General features: G+C 31.0%; 1 protein-coding gene across 2 annotated transcripts; it reads left to right on the forward strand.

The window, feature by feature from the left end:
- The first annotated feature begins 2,014 nt into the window (after positions 1-2,014).
- LOC143071235 (uncharacterized) lies at positions 2,015-14,929 on the forward strand. Of its 2 annotated transcripts, XM_076245419.1 has the most exons (11): positions 2,015-2,094; positions 3,003-3,081; positions 4,908-5,507; positions 6,403-6,469; positions 7,155-7,196; positions 9,159-9,203; positions 10,515-10,538; positions 10,855-10,923; positions 12,043-12,183; positions 12,372-12,444; positions 14,526-14,929. In XM_076245419.1, exons 2-11 carry the CDS (start codon positions 3,016-3,018, stop codon positions 14,668-14,670), a joined length of 1,272 nt encoding a protein of 423 aa, XP_076101534.1. In that variant the 5' UTR covers positions 2,015-2,094; positions 3,003-3,015; the 3' UTR covers positions 14,671-14,929. The 2 variants fall into 2 exon arrangements, with proteins under 2 accessions (XP_076101534.1, XP_076101535.1); XM_076245420.1 differs by lacking the exon at positions 10,515-10,538.
- Positions 14,930-15,149: the final 220 nt, after the last annotated feature.

The raw sequence follows: 15,149 nt of genomic DNA on the forward strand, positions 1-15,149 counted from the left end.
AGTTGCTCCCCTTATGTGGCAAAGTTGCAAAAAAAAATGTTCAGACAAACATTTTCTGTTTTTTTGTAAAAATACAATCATAAAAAGGATAAAAATGTCATTTTCTATGTAGAAGTGGAAGTTCTTACACATGAATTACCTACTACTCTAAAAATTTGCACATTCTATTAAAGATCTAGACCTTGTTTTCTGGTATTTCCAAATCCAAGATGGAGGAAGACACCCTATCTACCTTAAAGGATTGAACATGCAATTTTTTAAATAAGCACCACATTTGCACTTAATAAAAGAAAATAAAATATGAAAATGTGGCATTATTTTCAATAGCAGAGCTAACTAACAAAATCCAATTAACGTGGATTAAAGCATTTTTTGTTACATTCGACAAAGATTAAAACACATAAAGTTAAGTCTGCTATGAAATGGCTCGACATGACAACATTTGAAACAATTCAAACAAAACCAATCGCCTGAATTATGAAAAAACAATAAACGAAACACAAACATAACAGACAGAATACAATTATATCAAGTTAATAACTACTTATTAAAGGTACCAGGATTATAATGCAATACGCCAGATGCACTTTTCATATACATAAGACACATCAGTGACACTCAGATTAAAACAGTTATAAAGCTAAATAAGTACAAAGTCAAAGAGCATTGAGGACCCAAAGTTCCAAAAAGTTGTGCCAAATACTGGTAAGGTAATCTCTTCCTGATATAAGAAATCCTTAGTTTTTCGTAATATTCAAAGTTTTGTAACAGGAAATTTATAAAAATGACCATATAATTGATATTTATGTCATCACCGAAGTGCTGACTACTGTGCTAGTGATACCCTCGGGGATAGTTATCAAAGGTACCTGCTCCTGACTTGGGACTTTCACATAATATTGGGGCTGGGTGAAACATGTTTTCCAGAAAACAGTATTTTATATATATATAGACCTAAATGTACGAGCTTTATAAACAACCTGAGCGTACGATTAGGATAAAATTATGCTATAATACTTACACACGTTATTTTCTTGATTCTGTTATACTATTTGCATTCCCCTTCTGGTTATTAATTGCCGTTTTGATAGATTGTTTAGATTTTAACGCCTCTTTCAGCACTATCGTGCTATTCCGTTGCCACTGTTCAGTTCAGTTCAGTTTCTTTTATATTCCTCCATTAATAGTGGAGCACTACCCATAGGGTATAATTTTAGCAACTATATGTACACCTTAAAACATCATGAAACATTTAATTATATACAGTTGACTGAATTTGGTTTTAATTATAACTAAAGCGACGCCCCACATTTTGGCAAAAAACAACATAAAAAATCGAGAAATCGTCATTTTTATTACATATATAACGTCAAGTTATCATGGTATAAATTTCCAACGTCTTGGTGTTGATTATGTATGATTTTTTTGATATCTTATACCTCTTTGTTAATCTCGCAGGAGATAAGAGATAGATATTCTTTGAAACAAATTCAGACTCAAAGTATAGTTTATTGTTAACTTGTTCTGAATACCTGTATTTACTGAGGAACATACATATATAAACCTGCAAACTAAGTTAGCCTGACCAAATGAAATAAAAATTAAGCAAAAGTGAACAAATTAGATCCATGGACAAACTGTTTATCTTTTTAATAACTTTACCATCATAATCTTATAAAACTCTTTGGTTGGATTCGTGTTTCTCAGGCTAAAGTGGGTTTTTTTTGGGTTTTTTTTTATTATTTGTGTATTGTTTTTTGCCTTTTGATCGATTTTCCTATTTTGCCTCAGGCTTGTACGCGTTGTCAGTGCATCTTCAGGTTACATTTTTTTTACAATTCGAACATATTATGACCAATGTCTATAATCGAAAGTATATTATAAAGAATGTTCTTAATTTACTTACTTTTCATTGAATACTACATCATAATACATATGTAACGAACTCAATACTGGGAAAAAAATTGAGTACGTTATTGGTCTGTTTATATAAGGTATTTGGTCAAATCAATGAAACGAAAACGAAAGTAACTTAGTATTTTTAACAAAAGGGATTTTCCATGTTAAAAGAGGAAACTAATAATCAAGAAGAAGGTTTGTATATCACAGGAAAACACTTTATTAATTCATAAAAAAATAAAAGAGCCCATTCTTTCGTTCATTTTGGTAATTGCAAGTTAATATTTTAAAAAGACATTTTTAATTTGAGAGATTTCTAGATACTTTCAGTTTGTTTTCAAGAATGAAATTAGATCGTATTACTTAGCCTTTACTCTCTTCCCTTACTGGTATGTGCTTCAATCTAGGTCTATGTGTTTTTAAAATGGTTTACTTCGGGTTTTTCAGTTTCCTCTAGTGTGAATATATCATATATATAGCAGTTTTAATGTGCGTCATAACCACAGCTAGGGCTTTGTCAAAAACTGCTGATAATAATTATAAAAGAGAATTTAAAATTATACAACTTGTTTAATCTAAAATTTATTTAAATGTTTTGAACAAATGTCTTCTAAGTGTGATATTTGATAAATTAATAAGATATAACGTGACACAATTTTTATGAACTGACACAGATTGAATTTCAGAGTAACGTTAATTGTTAAAAGAAAGATAACTCTATTATAAATATAAACTAGATAAACAAATGTCACACTATATTAGATCAACATTATTAACATTAAACAATAGAATCATAAAAGATAGTTGTTACAAGAATATTGATGTTTAAAATTTAATCGGTTCAAAAAGTTGTGGAGTATTCGAATATGGACCAACCACAGACGATTCACAGGCACTTGTCTCAGAAAAAAATATTTTGAGACAAGTGCCTGAGGGACCAACCAATAACTATCGATTCATTCATAACTGCAGACAAAATGATAAATACATTGCCTTAAAAGGGGAGAGGGGGTCAAAAGATTTTTGTTTATCTGTTGGTAAAAAGGTAGACTACTATAGATTATTTTAAGTAATATTTATGATGATTTTTTTTGTATTTTCAGTAACATTACAACAATGGCAGAGAGTTTAGTACAACTTCCGGAATGGGCATACAAAGCAACCAATACAGATAGTCAGGAGGTATAAACTGTTACATATGTTTTTCATCCAGACATGACTAACTATGTGTAAAATTTTCATTTTGAAATAACAATATTGTCTACTATAATTGCTATACAGAAATGAAAATAACGAAGGAACAGTGATTTTATAAATAGTTTGTCAATGTGACTTAAATTATTATTTCATGCATCAGTTTAGATCAGATTTATAACTAAAGGTTGAAATAAAACAACATATATAAATTACAGCCATGTTTTTTAGGAATCATATCATATAGAAAAATTGATTTGTATGCATATTGTTGGTTTGTTTTTGTCATAATATAAAACACTGTTAAATAAAGCTGATATTTTAGTATTGAAAGTTATGGTAGATTGTTTTTTTCTTCTAAACATTAACAGCTTTTGGAAGCTTTGGTAATATATTCAAGAATGGTAGAGTTGAAGATTTGATAGCATTTATATTTCTGGGAGTATTGACAGTTTTGTGGGGAGGATCTACTTACTATTCATGAGCACCTAAGAACAACTCTTTTATGTTGGGGGTCGTGTTGCTCTGTCTTGAGTTTTCGATGTTGCGTTTTTTAACACTGTTGTTTGTCTTCTTTTTTTATTTGGCAGTACGACTTATGAGTTTGAAGATCACTTTGGCGTCTGTCGCATTCTTTCGGTGTTGGCTATTTTGATAGTATTTGCAATTCTAGTGGTAATAACAGTTTTGGTAGTGTATGCCGATTTAGTAGTAGAATATTGACAGCTGAGGTATAATTTGCATATCTCTTCATGGTAATATTACTATCATTTACGAAACTGTGGTGTAAACTTGACCTACTGACTTCTCACTTACAGATTTTACTTACCCTCTAAGTCTTTGGAGCAGTAGGTGGCCTGATTAGATTCATATCAAATCAAATAACTTATAGTCTGGGCCTTCTTGAAAGAACTTATTTATCAAATGATATTAACAGTTTTTTGCGATCATTGTATACGTGTCCGTACGTCCAAATAAAATGCATTTTATCTCAAAAATAATAGTACAAACTACACAGCTATTTTTGCACATGTATTATTTCTGTACTAAAAATATGTAGTACTGGAAATTTACTTTTAATATTTAGTACTATTTCTTTACTTAAATTATTGTAATATTTAGGTACTTGTATTTTACAGTACTTGATTTGTACTAAATATTTTGGTACAGAAATAATACAATATTCCATGTTTGAAAATCATAATTTTAAGAGATTTGAAATAGAAAATACTTTCAAAATGCTGAAAATGTAACGGTAGTAACCAAAAATCTGTAGTACCTAAATTTCAAGTACAAATCAAGTACTGTAAAATACAGGTACCTAAATATTACAATAATTTTAAAGTAACAAAATAGTACTGAACATTAAAAGTAAATTTCCAGTACTACAGATTTTTAGTACAGAAATAGTACCTATGCAAAAGTAGCTGTGTAGAGCTGTCTGAAATATTACCAGACTGAGTATTGATGAGAATATTCTTTATCGTCTTACATGCAGTTCAAACTACTCGATTCTCAGCTTCCTGTGAACCGAATACTTTGTGGTAAATTTTTGTCGCAACTACAATTTACAGTTTCTTAAAATTTGCCATCGAGCTTCGTGTAAAATTTCTTTATCATGTGAAACGCTGTTCAATTCATCGCTGATAGCAACTTCCTGTTTACCAAATTATAAAAGCGTGGGTATCTTCTCTTATTTTCTCTAAATATCAAAATGTATAAAGTTTAAACATATATACAACATGCAAAGGGTGTTTGCTCTTTTTCTATATTAATGAAGTCATATTGGTTGATGGTAATTATTTTTTATAAAGGTCAAAGCGGCAGCAGAAAATTCAGATAATTACTCCCTGATAAAAGTGGATGTGATAGGCAAGTTTACCAATAATGAACCATGCCAGTTTACAATGGATGGCAATGGAGATAATTGTATTATTCATCAGACAGAGATTACCCGATTGAGAAGTTGTTTGTTTAGAAAAGTTGGAGGTGAAAATGGTGATACAAAGTATGGTGTACAGATATCTACCATGATTGGAGCTGATTTTGTCTGGTTCTTGATACTATTTGAATCACTAGATGATACTATGAAGGTTTTGAACGTATGCCGTCGGAACTTGCATTTAAAAGGCGGATATATTGACTATCTGTGTCCAAAATGGACAGGTGATCTTGAAATCCAGGTGTCCACTGTAACTGGTTCCGAAGACGAAATCCCTAAGACGAGTTATTCTATCGTTTTAGATGAGGAAGCACTGTTTTTGTTCCGAGACTTCAATAAAAGACTGCCGGACTTTTTTTTAATGTTTTACAAAGAAGGAACAGACCATAGTATAGAACGGGCCCTTGTACAACACTATTCCAATAATATCGTATTGGAAAGTGTTAAGATGAAATTTGTGATACAAAATGCTGTAAGTATTTAATTGAAAAATTCATTACAATATTTTTGGATTTAATAGTACAGTTGTGAATGATTCAGGACTGAGTAATAAAACGACCAGTTGTCAATGGTCCAGTTATTAATGTAGTCTATTTTTAAGCAATGATTAAAATTTCAGTTTTATAATTTACAGCTGCTGATATTTATTTTGTGGCTTGCATCTCTATAGGAATATCCAATATTGTGTTACTCAAAAAGAGGCACAAGATGGCAAACAGATGTTCAAACTCATATATCCCCAAAACAACAATATATAACACAAACATATAAAAAAAAAACTATGGACGTCGTAACACTGATCGCAGGTGCTCTGAAAGGGTAACCAAATCCTGATCCCCATGATATATTTGTGTCTTGTTGCTCTTGTGAGTACACACCTTGGATATGTCTAATTCGGTTAGTCACATTGTAGGAAAAGAGAATGGGATTCTGCACAAATGGAACATATTCATCGTCATCTGTGAAACAAATATTTCATACGGTTTACCAACTCGTTGTGGGGTCCGCTAAATTTTCGAAAGATGATTTTCTCTTCAATCAACGCACTGCTTTGCATTTTCTGATGGAGTAAATCCACAAAAATATGTCGTGATTAAATGTCACCCTTTATTTTATTTGTGTACAGCAATAGGAAATAAGCACGTAAAGAGAAAGGAAAATTAATTTGTTAGCATACGATTAATAAACCAGTTTTAAGGAGATAATAATTACAACATCAATAAGAGCCTTAGCAACTTTAACTTTCTTTCTTTTTGTCAAGAAAAAAGTTCTCCAAATAATCTTCTGTTCAAGGATTATATTTTTATATTGTATTTAATAAACAACCCATGATGTTGATCTCTATTAAAATATATTTTTTCGTTAAGGTTGGCTACAGCAGTTTTACTGAAGCTATCAAAATGATCAAACCAAAACCAAAGCATATCTTTGAAGGTAAGTACAAACGTCATGTATTACTTGATGTAAAGCTCTGTTATTTATACCTTTTTTTCTAACCAGAAAGTAGTTCTTACTGAGAAGCAATGCTTCACATTACAATACTTGCACAAGATATCATTGCCATTATTTTAAAGTTTGATATACCGAAAATGATAACTGACATGTCAAATCTCTATGAAATTAAAAGACAGCCAATTGATTTGGTTTTAACAATTAGAGTGTGTTGGAGAGAAATGAAGCATGTCAAGGACTACTACTGCTAGTGTGAAATATATTGGTATATACTCAAGCTATAGCATGTCAAGAACACATTATGTCACACTGCTGTGTACTAGATCAACACACAGAGGCCGATTATAATTTGGTCCTAAATGAGGTGTACCTGATGGAATATCTGAAATACCAAATTTAAATTCTTATGTTTGAACTGGCTGTTGATTGCACCCGCAACTCTTTACTCTTATGGTTACCATATTTGAATAGTACTTCCAAGTAAAAATGCTAGAAAAAGATTGAAAGCTGTTTTTGAGACAACATTTTTCCACTACAAATCATTTCTCACGACTGATTATTATAAATAAATGATGTTAAAAGCAGTACTGAATTATATCTGGAGGAAATGAATGGCAAAAGTACAGTTTTTATAAACATTTTTCATGATACTCTCTTTTTACTTCAGATCATTCAAAGATTGCCAAATATCTTACAGATTTAGAACAAAGTAAGTTACTCAGGTTATGTTAACGTAGCAATATATAATAGGATCAGGAAAGGGTGTTAATTATAAGACGGTGAAATTTTGTATGTAAGAAACCATTCTGGTCATATAGAATACGTCAGTTTTAGATAGTCTGAATAGATCCTCCATAATTGGAAGATTTACTAGATAGCATATTTGCCCTATTGTATTGAAAATGGACACATACTTTATTGGCAAAATTGTCTTTATACGTCCGAATTGAAAAAAATATTGTAAAATGTGGTTTGTATGTTTTCTGTTAAAAAGGGGCGAAATATACCAGAGGGACAGTCAAACTCATCGATAGAAAATAAACTGACAACGCCATGGCTTAAAATGAAAAAGACAAACACACGAATATTACTACAAAAGACACCATTAAAAATTAAAGACTAAGCAACACAAACCCCAGCAAAAACTGGGGGTGATCTCAGGTGCTCCGTAAGGGTTAAGTTTTACCTGTATTTATGGTTGAATTGTAAAACCATTTTGAAATTTTGTACAAATCAATACACAAATAATTCTACTTAATATTTTTATAGGTAGTTCTTATGGTGTAATGTAACACCACTATACCAGGTTAGGGAAGGGTTTTCGCCATCAGACTATTTTAAACCGCCACATTCTGTATGTATCTGTCGCAAGTCAGGAGCCTGTAATTCAGTTGTCGTTTGTTGCTGTATATCATATTTATTTTTCGATCAATATTTTGTATACAAATCAGGTCGTTTGCAATTGTGTTTTCGTTTGAATTGTTTTATAGATGACTATGCAGTATCGGTTATACTCATTTTTGAAAGCCGTAAAGTTAACTTATGTTGATAATTTCTGTGTCATTTGGTCGCTCGTAAAGAGTTGTATCATTGGCAATTTTCCCAAATCTGGCCCGAGAACAGTTATTTCATAGTGCATTTCCTTTAGACAATAAATTCAAATTAAAAAAATCGCACCCGCTCTTTCTCAAAAAGACTTTTACAGTGTAGTGTACTACCAGTGAGACAAATATATCAAAATTATAGAAACTTCTACCAGCTCTAACTCAAAATATTGACAATTCTGTGTTAAGGGGGTGTAAAATTCAGTTTGACAGCTTCAGACGTGATAAAATTTGACCTTTTTGAACTGGACCAAATCACTACTTAACATAAAGATTCAGCACCCAAATTTTTTTGACATGTAATTACATCCCCCTACTTAATATTTCATGCATTTAATATCAAGAAATAAATTGGGAAAGTGTATCAAATAAAACATGCAAGTTATACACTTTTTACACTAGGGACTATATTCGTAAAGGACGATAACTGTGTCCTTGGACCATCTGTTTGGTTTTATAATGATTCACTTACTAGCTGTAACAATATGTCAAGAGTATTTTGCACTGTATTTGTATAATCACCCATGATAGTTCGAAAGTAATTGTTAATTTTAACTACCACTATTCTTATTCATATATTTTCATTTTTTTATATAAAAATTCATAATTCTAACAGTGAAAGATTTTACACCTCACTTAGAGTACTGACCTTTAAAAGGGGGTTTTACTTTTCAGGATAAAACAATGAAAGCTGTCACTGTTATTGCAAGAGTAAATAAAAGTGAAAATAAAATAGCTGTGATATTTTTAAAATGACATAAATTGTAATTGTTTATACGGGCTTGGCTGATTTCACATTAACCTCTTATGTCTGTGTGGTATGTTCATCCATATTGTCAATATAACGGAACTATTAAAAAAATCCATACAAGTATGAGGTTATCCTTTTTACTCGGAAAATGTCAACTCTGGAAAGTGGTTTCCCATTTGGTTCATTGGTTAATATTGTCTAACGTTTGATTATGACAGTGTTTGTGGACTTCCCCTTTCTGAATTTACATTGGAATTCTGTTTCTCTGTTTTATTTTTTTCTGTAGATATATAAAAATATTATTTTAAATTTACAGTTAATCATGATGAAAATGTTAGCCAGGAACTTCAGAAAAGACAAGGTATTTATTTAAAACACTTCGTAACTGCTCGTCATTGTTAAAATTTGATACTGATCCTTAAATTCACCCTGAGCAATCACATTTGAGGGTATATATGATGACAAATCATCTATTCCTCAATGACACGATAGTAATACACCCTCAAAACTCAAACCAAATTGGCAGTGCTTGATTGCTGTTCTTCATCTCAAATCACAGAAGTTTAGACAAACTATAATATGTAATCACAGGGACGGCTATAGAATTTCAAGCAAAAAAAACAAGGATTGTAACCCATTTCTTTGTAAATTCAGTTATAGTGAGTTTTATAACTAAAAGAATAAACCAAAAGTTATAACTACAACATACGATTTATGGTTCTGATTTATTGAAACTTTATCATTTAATATGGAAATCAAGGAAAAGGAAACCAGGAATATGAAAGACTTGTCAAAATGGAACGTTTTGAAATATTTCCTCAATTTCTTTTTTGTTATTTATAATTTTAGTTAACAGAAATTTTTTGGACTGTAACACAATAAATAATATTTGTTATGACATAAAATGCTTCTTCTTTGAAAAGTATATTGTTATTTCTTTGATGAGCACACTGTTTACTGAAATTATTATTATAATATATTTTCATCTAAAATTGCAACAAATCATTTTCTTATTTTAAAATTTTATAAAACGATGGTACAATGGGTAAAAATGACGTCTGATGTCACATGATTGAAAATTACAGTCGTATAAACTAGCAATGTTTCTTTTCGGAGTAGATTCATATTTCACATTATATCCCTGTTCAAAAATAGACTATTTTGTGTCATGGATATATTCCCATTATCTTTCGTTTTTCTATTGATACCATGCATACTACTTTGTTAAATTGTTTTTCAATGTCTATTATCGTTTCTATACCATTCCAAATAAAGGCAACAGTAGTATACCGCTGTTCAAAACTCATAAATCCATGGACAAAAAACAAAATCGGGATAACAAACTAAAACCGAGGGAAACGCATTAAACTATGTATGAACCTGTCCCAAGTCAGGAGCCTGTCCTGTGTTACATATTTGTTTTTCGTTCATTTTTTTTTTGTATAAATAATGCCGTTAGTTTTCTCGTTTGGATTGTTTACCATTGTCATTTCGGGACCTTTTATATCTGACTATGCGGTATGGGCTTTGCTCATTGTTGAAGGCCGTACGGTGACCTAGTTGTTAATTTCTGTGTCATTTTTTGTCTCTTGTGGAGAGTTGTCTCATTGGCACATATCACATTTTCTTTTTTTAATCAGATGCTACATTCATCTGTTTTTTATTTTTTCAGAAAAACCTTCAAGGCACAGAAAAGGTATAACCAAGAACACTTTTAACGTAGAACTATCAATGATTTATAACGTCTCATCATTTGCAACTACTTTCTTAAATTTAAACCATTGATAATAAGTGTCTTATACAAGGTGAAGCTTCAACCTTGTTAAATAAAAGTAAATAATGGATGTTAAATAACACGAAAATAACAGTATTAAAATCTTGAAATTAAGATGTAAAGGAAAGTTCCATGATAGGAAAAACATCTTATTGTCACACATTTATATAGCGGATGAAATTAATAGTGATTTTTTTATTAAAATTAGACAATAGCATACAGAAAATATTCCTTTCAGACTATGAACCTGAATGGGGAGAGCGATCAGACACTTCTGAAGCAGGGAATCAAGCTTCTATAATATCAAGTAAGTTTATATATCATCGAAAACGGAAAACATGCAGAGAGTATACAATAGAAAAAATATAGCCAGTAAGTTTATATCTCAGTTCTATCTTATAAAACTGACATAAAACCCAATTTCATAGAGTATAGTCATACATGACTGTAGGGAAAAACATTCATTATAGCCTGAGAATTAAAATCACAAAGAACAGTAACAAACTGACAAAGTTGAAAAGCTTTAGTTTTAGTCTGTTTTGTTATATCGAATAGAACAGCCCAACACTGACAAATGAGAGAACAATTTCATGTATGCAAAATGTTCATATCTCATGGACAGTAAAACAATGACAAAGAATTGAACTATTCATTATAGATTGTAAGTTTATATATAACAGAATACAGATAAAGCGAAGAGAATCTTTTTCACTGTCACCTGTAAGTTTATTTCGTGAAAAACATCCACGAAATGACAGAGGAGAAAAATGATCTAATATAACCTGTAAGTTTATATCTTATTGAAAATCACCAGATAGACAAACACATGTATTGTTTTAAGAAAACACTATGGTTATATCTCATGAAACAATGCCAGTCTATCAAGTAACAGAACCAAGCATGGATAATGCAAATATGTTTATTTTCCATAGAATAATGTTCAACTGTCAAGGGCGAGACCCCCTATTTATATAGCTAGCATGATTATATGTTGATAAACAAATACAAGATAAAAGTAATATATCTTTTATATTTTAAAGAAGGAGAGTATATATTTGATAAACATAACTTAAGATGGGAGTATGGATCTAGATTAACCATTTTTTTATAATGTTTGTAAAATGAAATGTTAACATTGCTATATATAAGCGGAAGTTTTGGCTAACCATAAAACGGGGTTCAATCCACCATTTTATTTAAAATATCATGTAACATGTCATAAATATGGCAGTTGTTATTAAATAGTCTGTTTCTATGTATGTAGACGTTTGGGTTTTTTTTGCTGCAGTTCAGTGTTTCCGTTGTTTTCCTCTTATAGTTGATGTGTTTTCCTCAATTTTAGTTCAAACCCGGATTTTATTTCGCTCAATCGATTTATGACTATTGAACAGCGGTATACTACTGGTGCCTTTATTTACATTTTCAGGCGAGTTAGATCAAGCTTTGGAGACATTATCAGTTAACGAAGATTTAAGTTTACCTTGGATAGTGGCAGAGGATGAAATGAGATTAATGTTAGAAAATCCAGAGGCATTAGAAGGCAGTCAGACAGATATGTTATCTGGCGGTAAGTTTCGCTGAATGCAATATTTAAGTATTACAGGTATATTAATTATTAGTAATTGAGGCAACACTGAGGTCCTTATCGACTATCAACTTTTAACAAAGAATATTCATCCAATTAATTGAAGAAAAGCAATTATTGTTCTTGTACTTATTATTTTCAATTTACATTTTTCTGTTATTTGCTTTTAGGGTTAGATCCAAATGATGCAAACCATTTAATGAAAAGTTTTAGTGAAATCAAAGAACATCTTACAAGCCAAAGGTAAGTGTTACATGAGACAAGGACATACACAAATAATATTTCTACTGTCTAATGTAATTTATTTTGGATATGTAAAAAGATAATCATGACTGTCTTACAAAAGTTGCACTATGTTTAACTGTAATGGTCATTTTGATTTGAACCAATCAGAAAAACTGGTGTTTGCATTAGTTAGTTGTGTTTATTCTCTAAGAATTATTGGAATAGTTACTCAATGGTAGTACGTGTAAATGTCTTAACAGAGCTGGATTCACCACAAGCATAATCATACCGACTCATTGGCAAAACATATTAACTAGCACTTTATAGACAGATGTTTCCCCATGTAACAACGAAAATATCTCATTTTCCTTTCAAAATAATATTTAAATTTAATGGTTGCCACGTACATTTACCTTTATTTGTGTTCTGCATATTGATATAGCAAGATATCAGCGGTGTGCTACACAATGAAACTGTTATTGCATATTCTTGCAGCAAACAAGATCATCAATCTATAGATCATATATATGTTTGGTTTTGGTTTTCATAATTGAAAGAAGAGTTTCTTCTATTTTTTACACTCAAACCAAAAGAAGAATTCAGTTAGGCCATTTCAATTGGTATTTCATAGGGTCTTTTTATGATGTAATCACTGTCTCAGCTTTGTGTGAAGGTTTGTGCCTCTTAAAACGTTTAAACCCGCTGCATTTGTATGCACCTGACCCAAGTCGGAATTCTGTCCAGTGGTTGTCTGTTGATGTGGTTCATAAGTGTTTCTCGTTTCTCGTTTTTTTTAATCTAGATTATACCCTTGGTTTTCCTGATTGCATTGTTTTACACGACTATTCAGCAGGGTTGGCAAAAACCCGGGTTTTATGAGTATTGCCCAGCCCAGCGGGAAATACTGGGAAAACCCGGGTTTTACTGGGTTTTACTGGGTAATACTGGGCAATACTGGGTAATATGAAATACTGGCCTGAATTTTGAAGAAGATTCAGTGATTTAAAACAAATGCAATACATTTAAGGTATTCATAAACCCAATTTGATTTACAAATCAGTATCATACTCGTTAAGAGACTTATAATACAAGTGAATACATTTGAAAATGTATTATTTAAGCAACTCTGAGACAAGTGTACAAGAAGACATTTTAGGCAACATAAATAGCAAAAAGCCTTTCTCAATATTTATCCTAAAAATTTATTAAATCACCCTTCTGTCTAGATTGGTCAGACTGTTAGCATTCATGTAAAGCCAAAGAATTCATTTACTTCAAATATATATAGCTAATATCAAGTATTAACAATTGCATGTAAGAAAAAATTCTTTTAAATAATATCATCAGTCATCACTAATCATGCTAATTAGTAAGTAATTATTCAGATTAGAATACAGATATATTTATATAACAATAATCAGCCTTTTCATTTCTATAAGTGTTAATGACATGACCCTGTAGGGTGTTTATTTAGCAATATGATTGTATTTCTATTTGAATTAGCCACACTGCAATAAAATGTATTTTTTTGCAAAGTAAGCATTATTGAAACAATGCCAGGAAATTAATGAGGTATCCTAAAATGTGCAAATCTTGTATTCTGCCTACATAGAATAAGGGAAGTAGAGAATGAAATTGAATTTTCAAACTTGTAGCAATGACTCTCAATGGTAATATGCATAAAATGTATATATTTAGCTATAACACTATGAAACTAACACAAGTCTTTACTTTTTTGTGTTGAAATAAGCTTAAAAACTCATATTGCCCAGTATTGCCCAGTAAAACCCATTTCAGGGAGTATTGCCCAGCCCGGGAAAACCCGGGTTTTCCCACCTGGGTTTTCTCGGGCGGGTAATACTTTGCCAACCCTGCTATTCAGAGACATTTTGCGGCCCTTTATAGCTGGTTTATCGTTGTGAGCTAAGTCTCTGTTTATTTATGTTGCGTTTTGTTTTACTTTTGTTTTTCATTTTCCCTTTTTTCGTGTTTTGCCATAGCGCTGTCAATTTATCTTCGAATGTTCCTTTGGTATCTTTCTTCTCTATTTCACAAAGAAAAGAAATATCTTCTTGTCATCTTTTATTATTTTATTTCAGATATGACCTGGCTTTGTCTCGTTTGAAAGGAACAAAGACTGTATTCCAGGAATCAGCCGTCCCAGAAATAAAGAGACTGATCGGAACAGATGAACTTGAACTTCTAAAGAAATTGTATTTCCACTCTTTCTTGGAGGGCTTATGAAGAAAATATTTTCATATTTATAATAATGCACCTATTCATCAAACCAAGGAATATTATTTAGTCTATAACTTAATTTATTTCAGGTTTGGTTGGATTATTATAAAGAATATTTTAATAGAAATCAAAAACCTGATATTGAAATTACTACTTGATTACAATCAACTTTAATATTTTTTCGGACTCTGGTTTTCACATAGTATTATCTTTTCTGTATAAAAACACAATTTGGTATAATAAAACAAGTTTTGTAAATGATTAAGATTTTCGTCTCATTGTCTTTTTAATGATTTAAAAAGTCGGTAAAAACGTATGCAAATAAACTCATCATAGATACCAGGATTGAAATTTTATATTTACGCCAGACGTGCGTTTCCCCACACAAGATTCATCAGTGATGCTCGAATACAAAAATATTAAAGAAGTTGAAAAGCATTGAGGACCACAAATTCCTAAAAGTTTTGACAAATACAGCTAAGGTA

Source organism: Mytilus galloprovincialis, chromosome 4, assembly GCF_965363235.1.
Source record: "Mytilus galloprovincialis chromosome 4, xbMytGall1.hap1.1, whole genome shotgun sequence".
Lineage (NCBI taxonomy): Eukaryota > Metazoa > Mollusca > Bivalvia > Mytilida > Mytilidae > Mytilus > Mytilus galloprovincialis.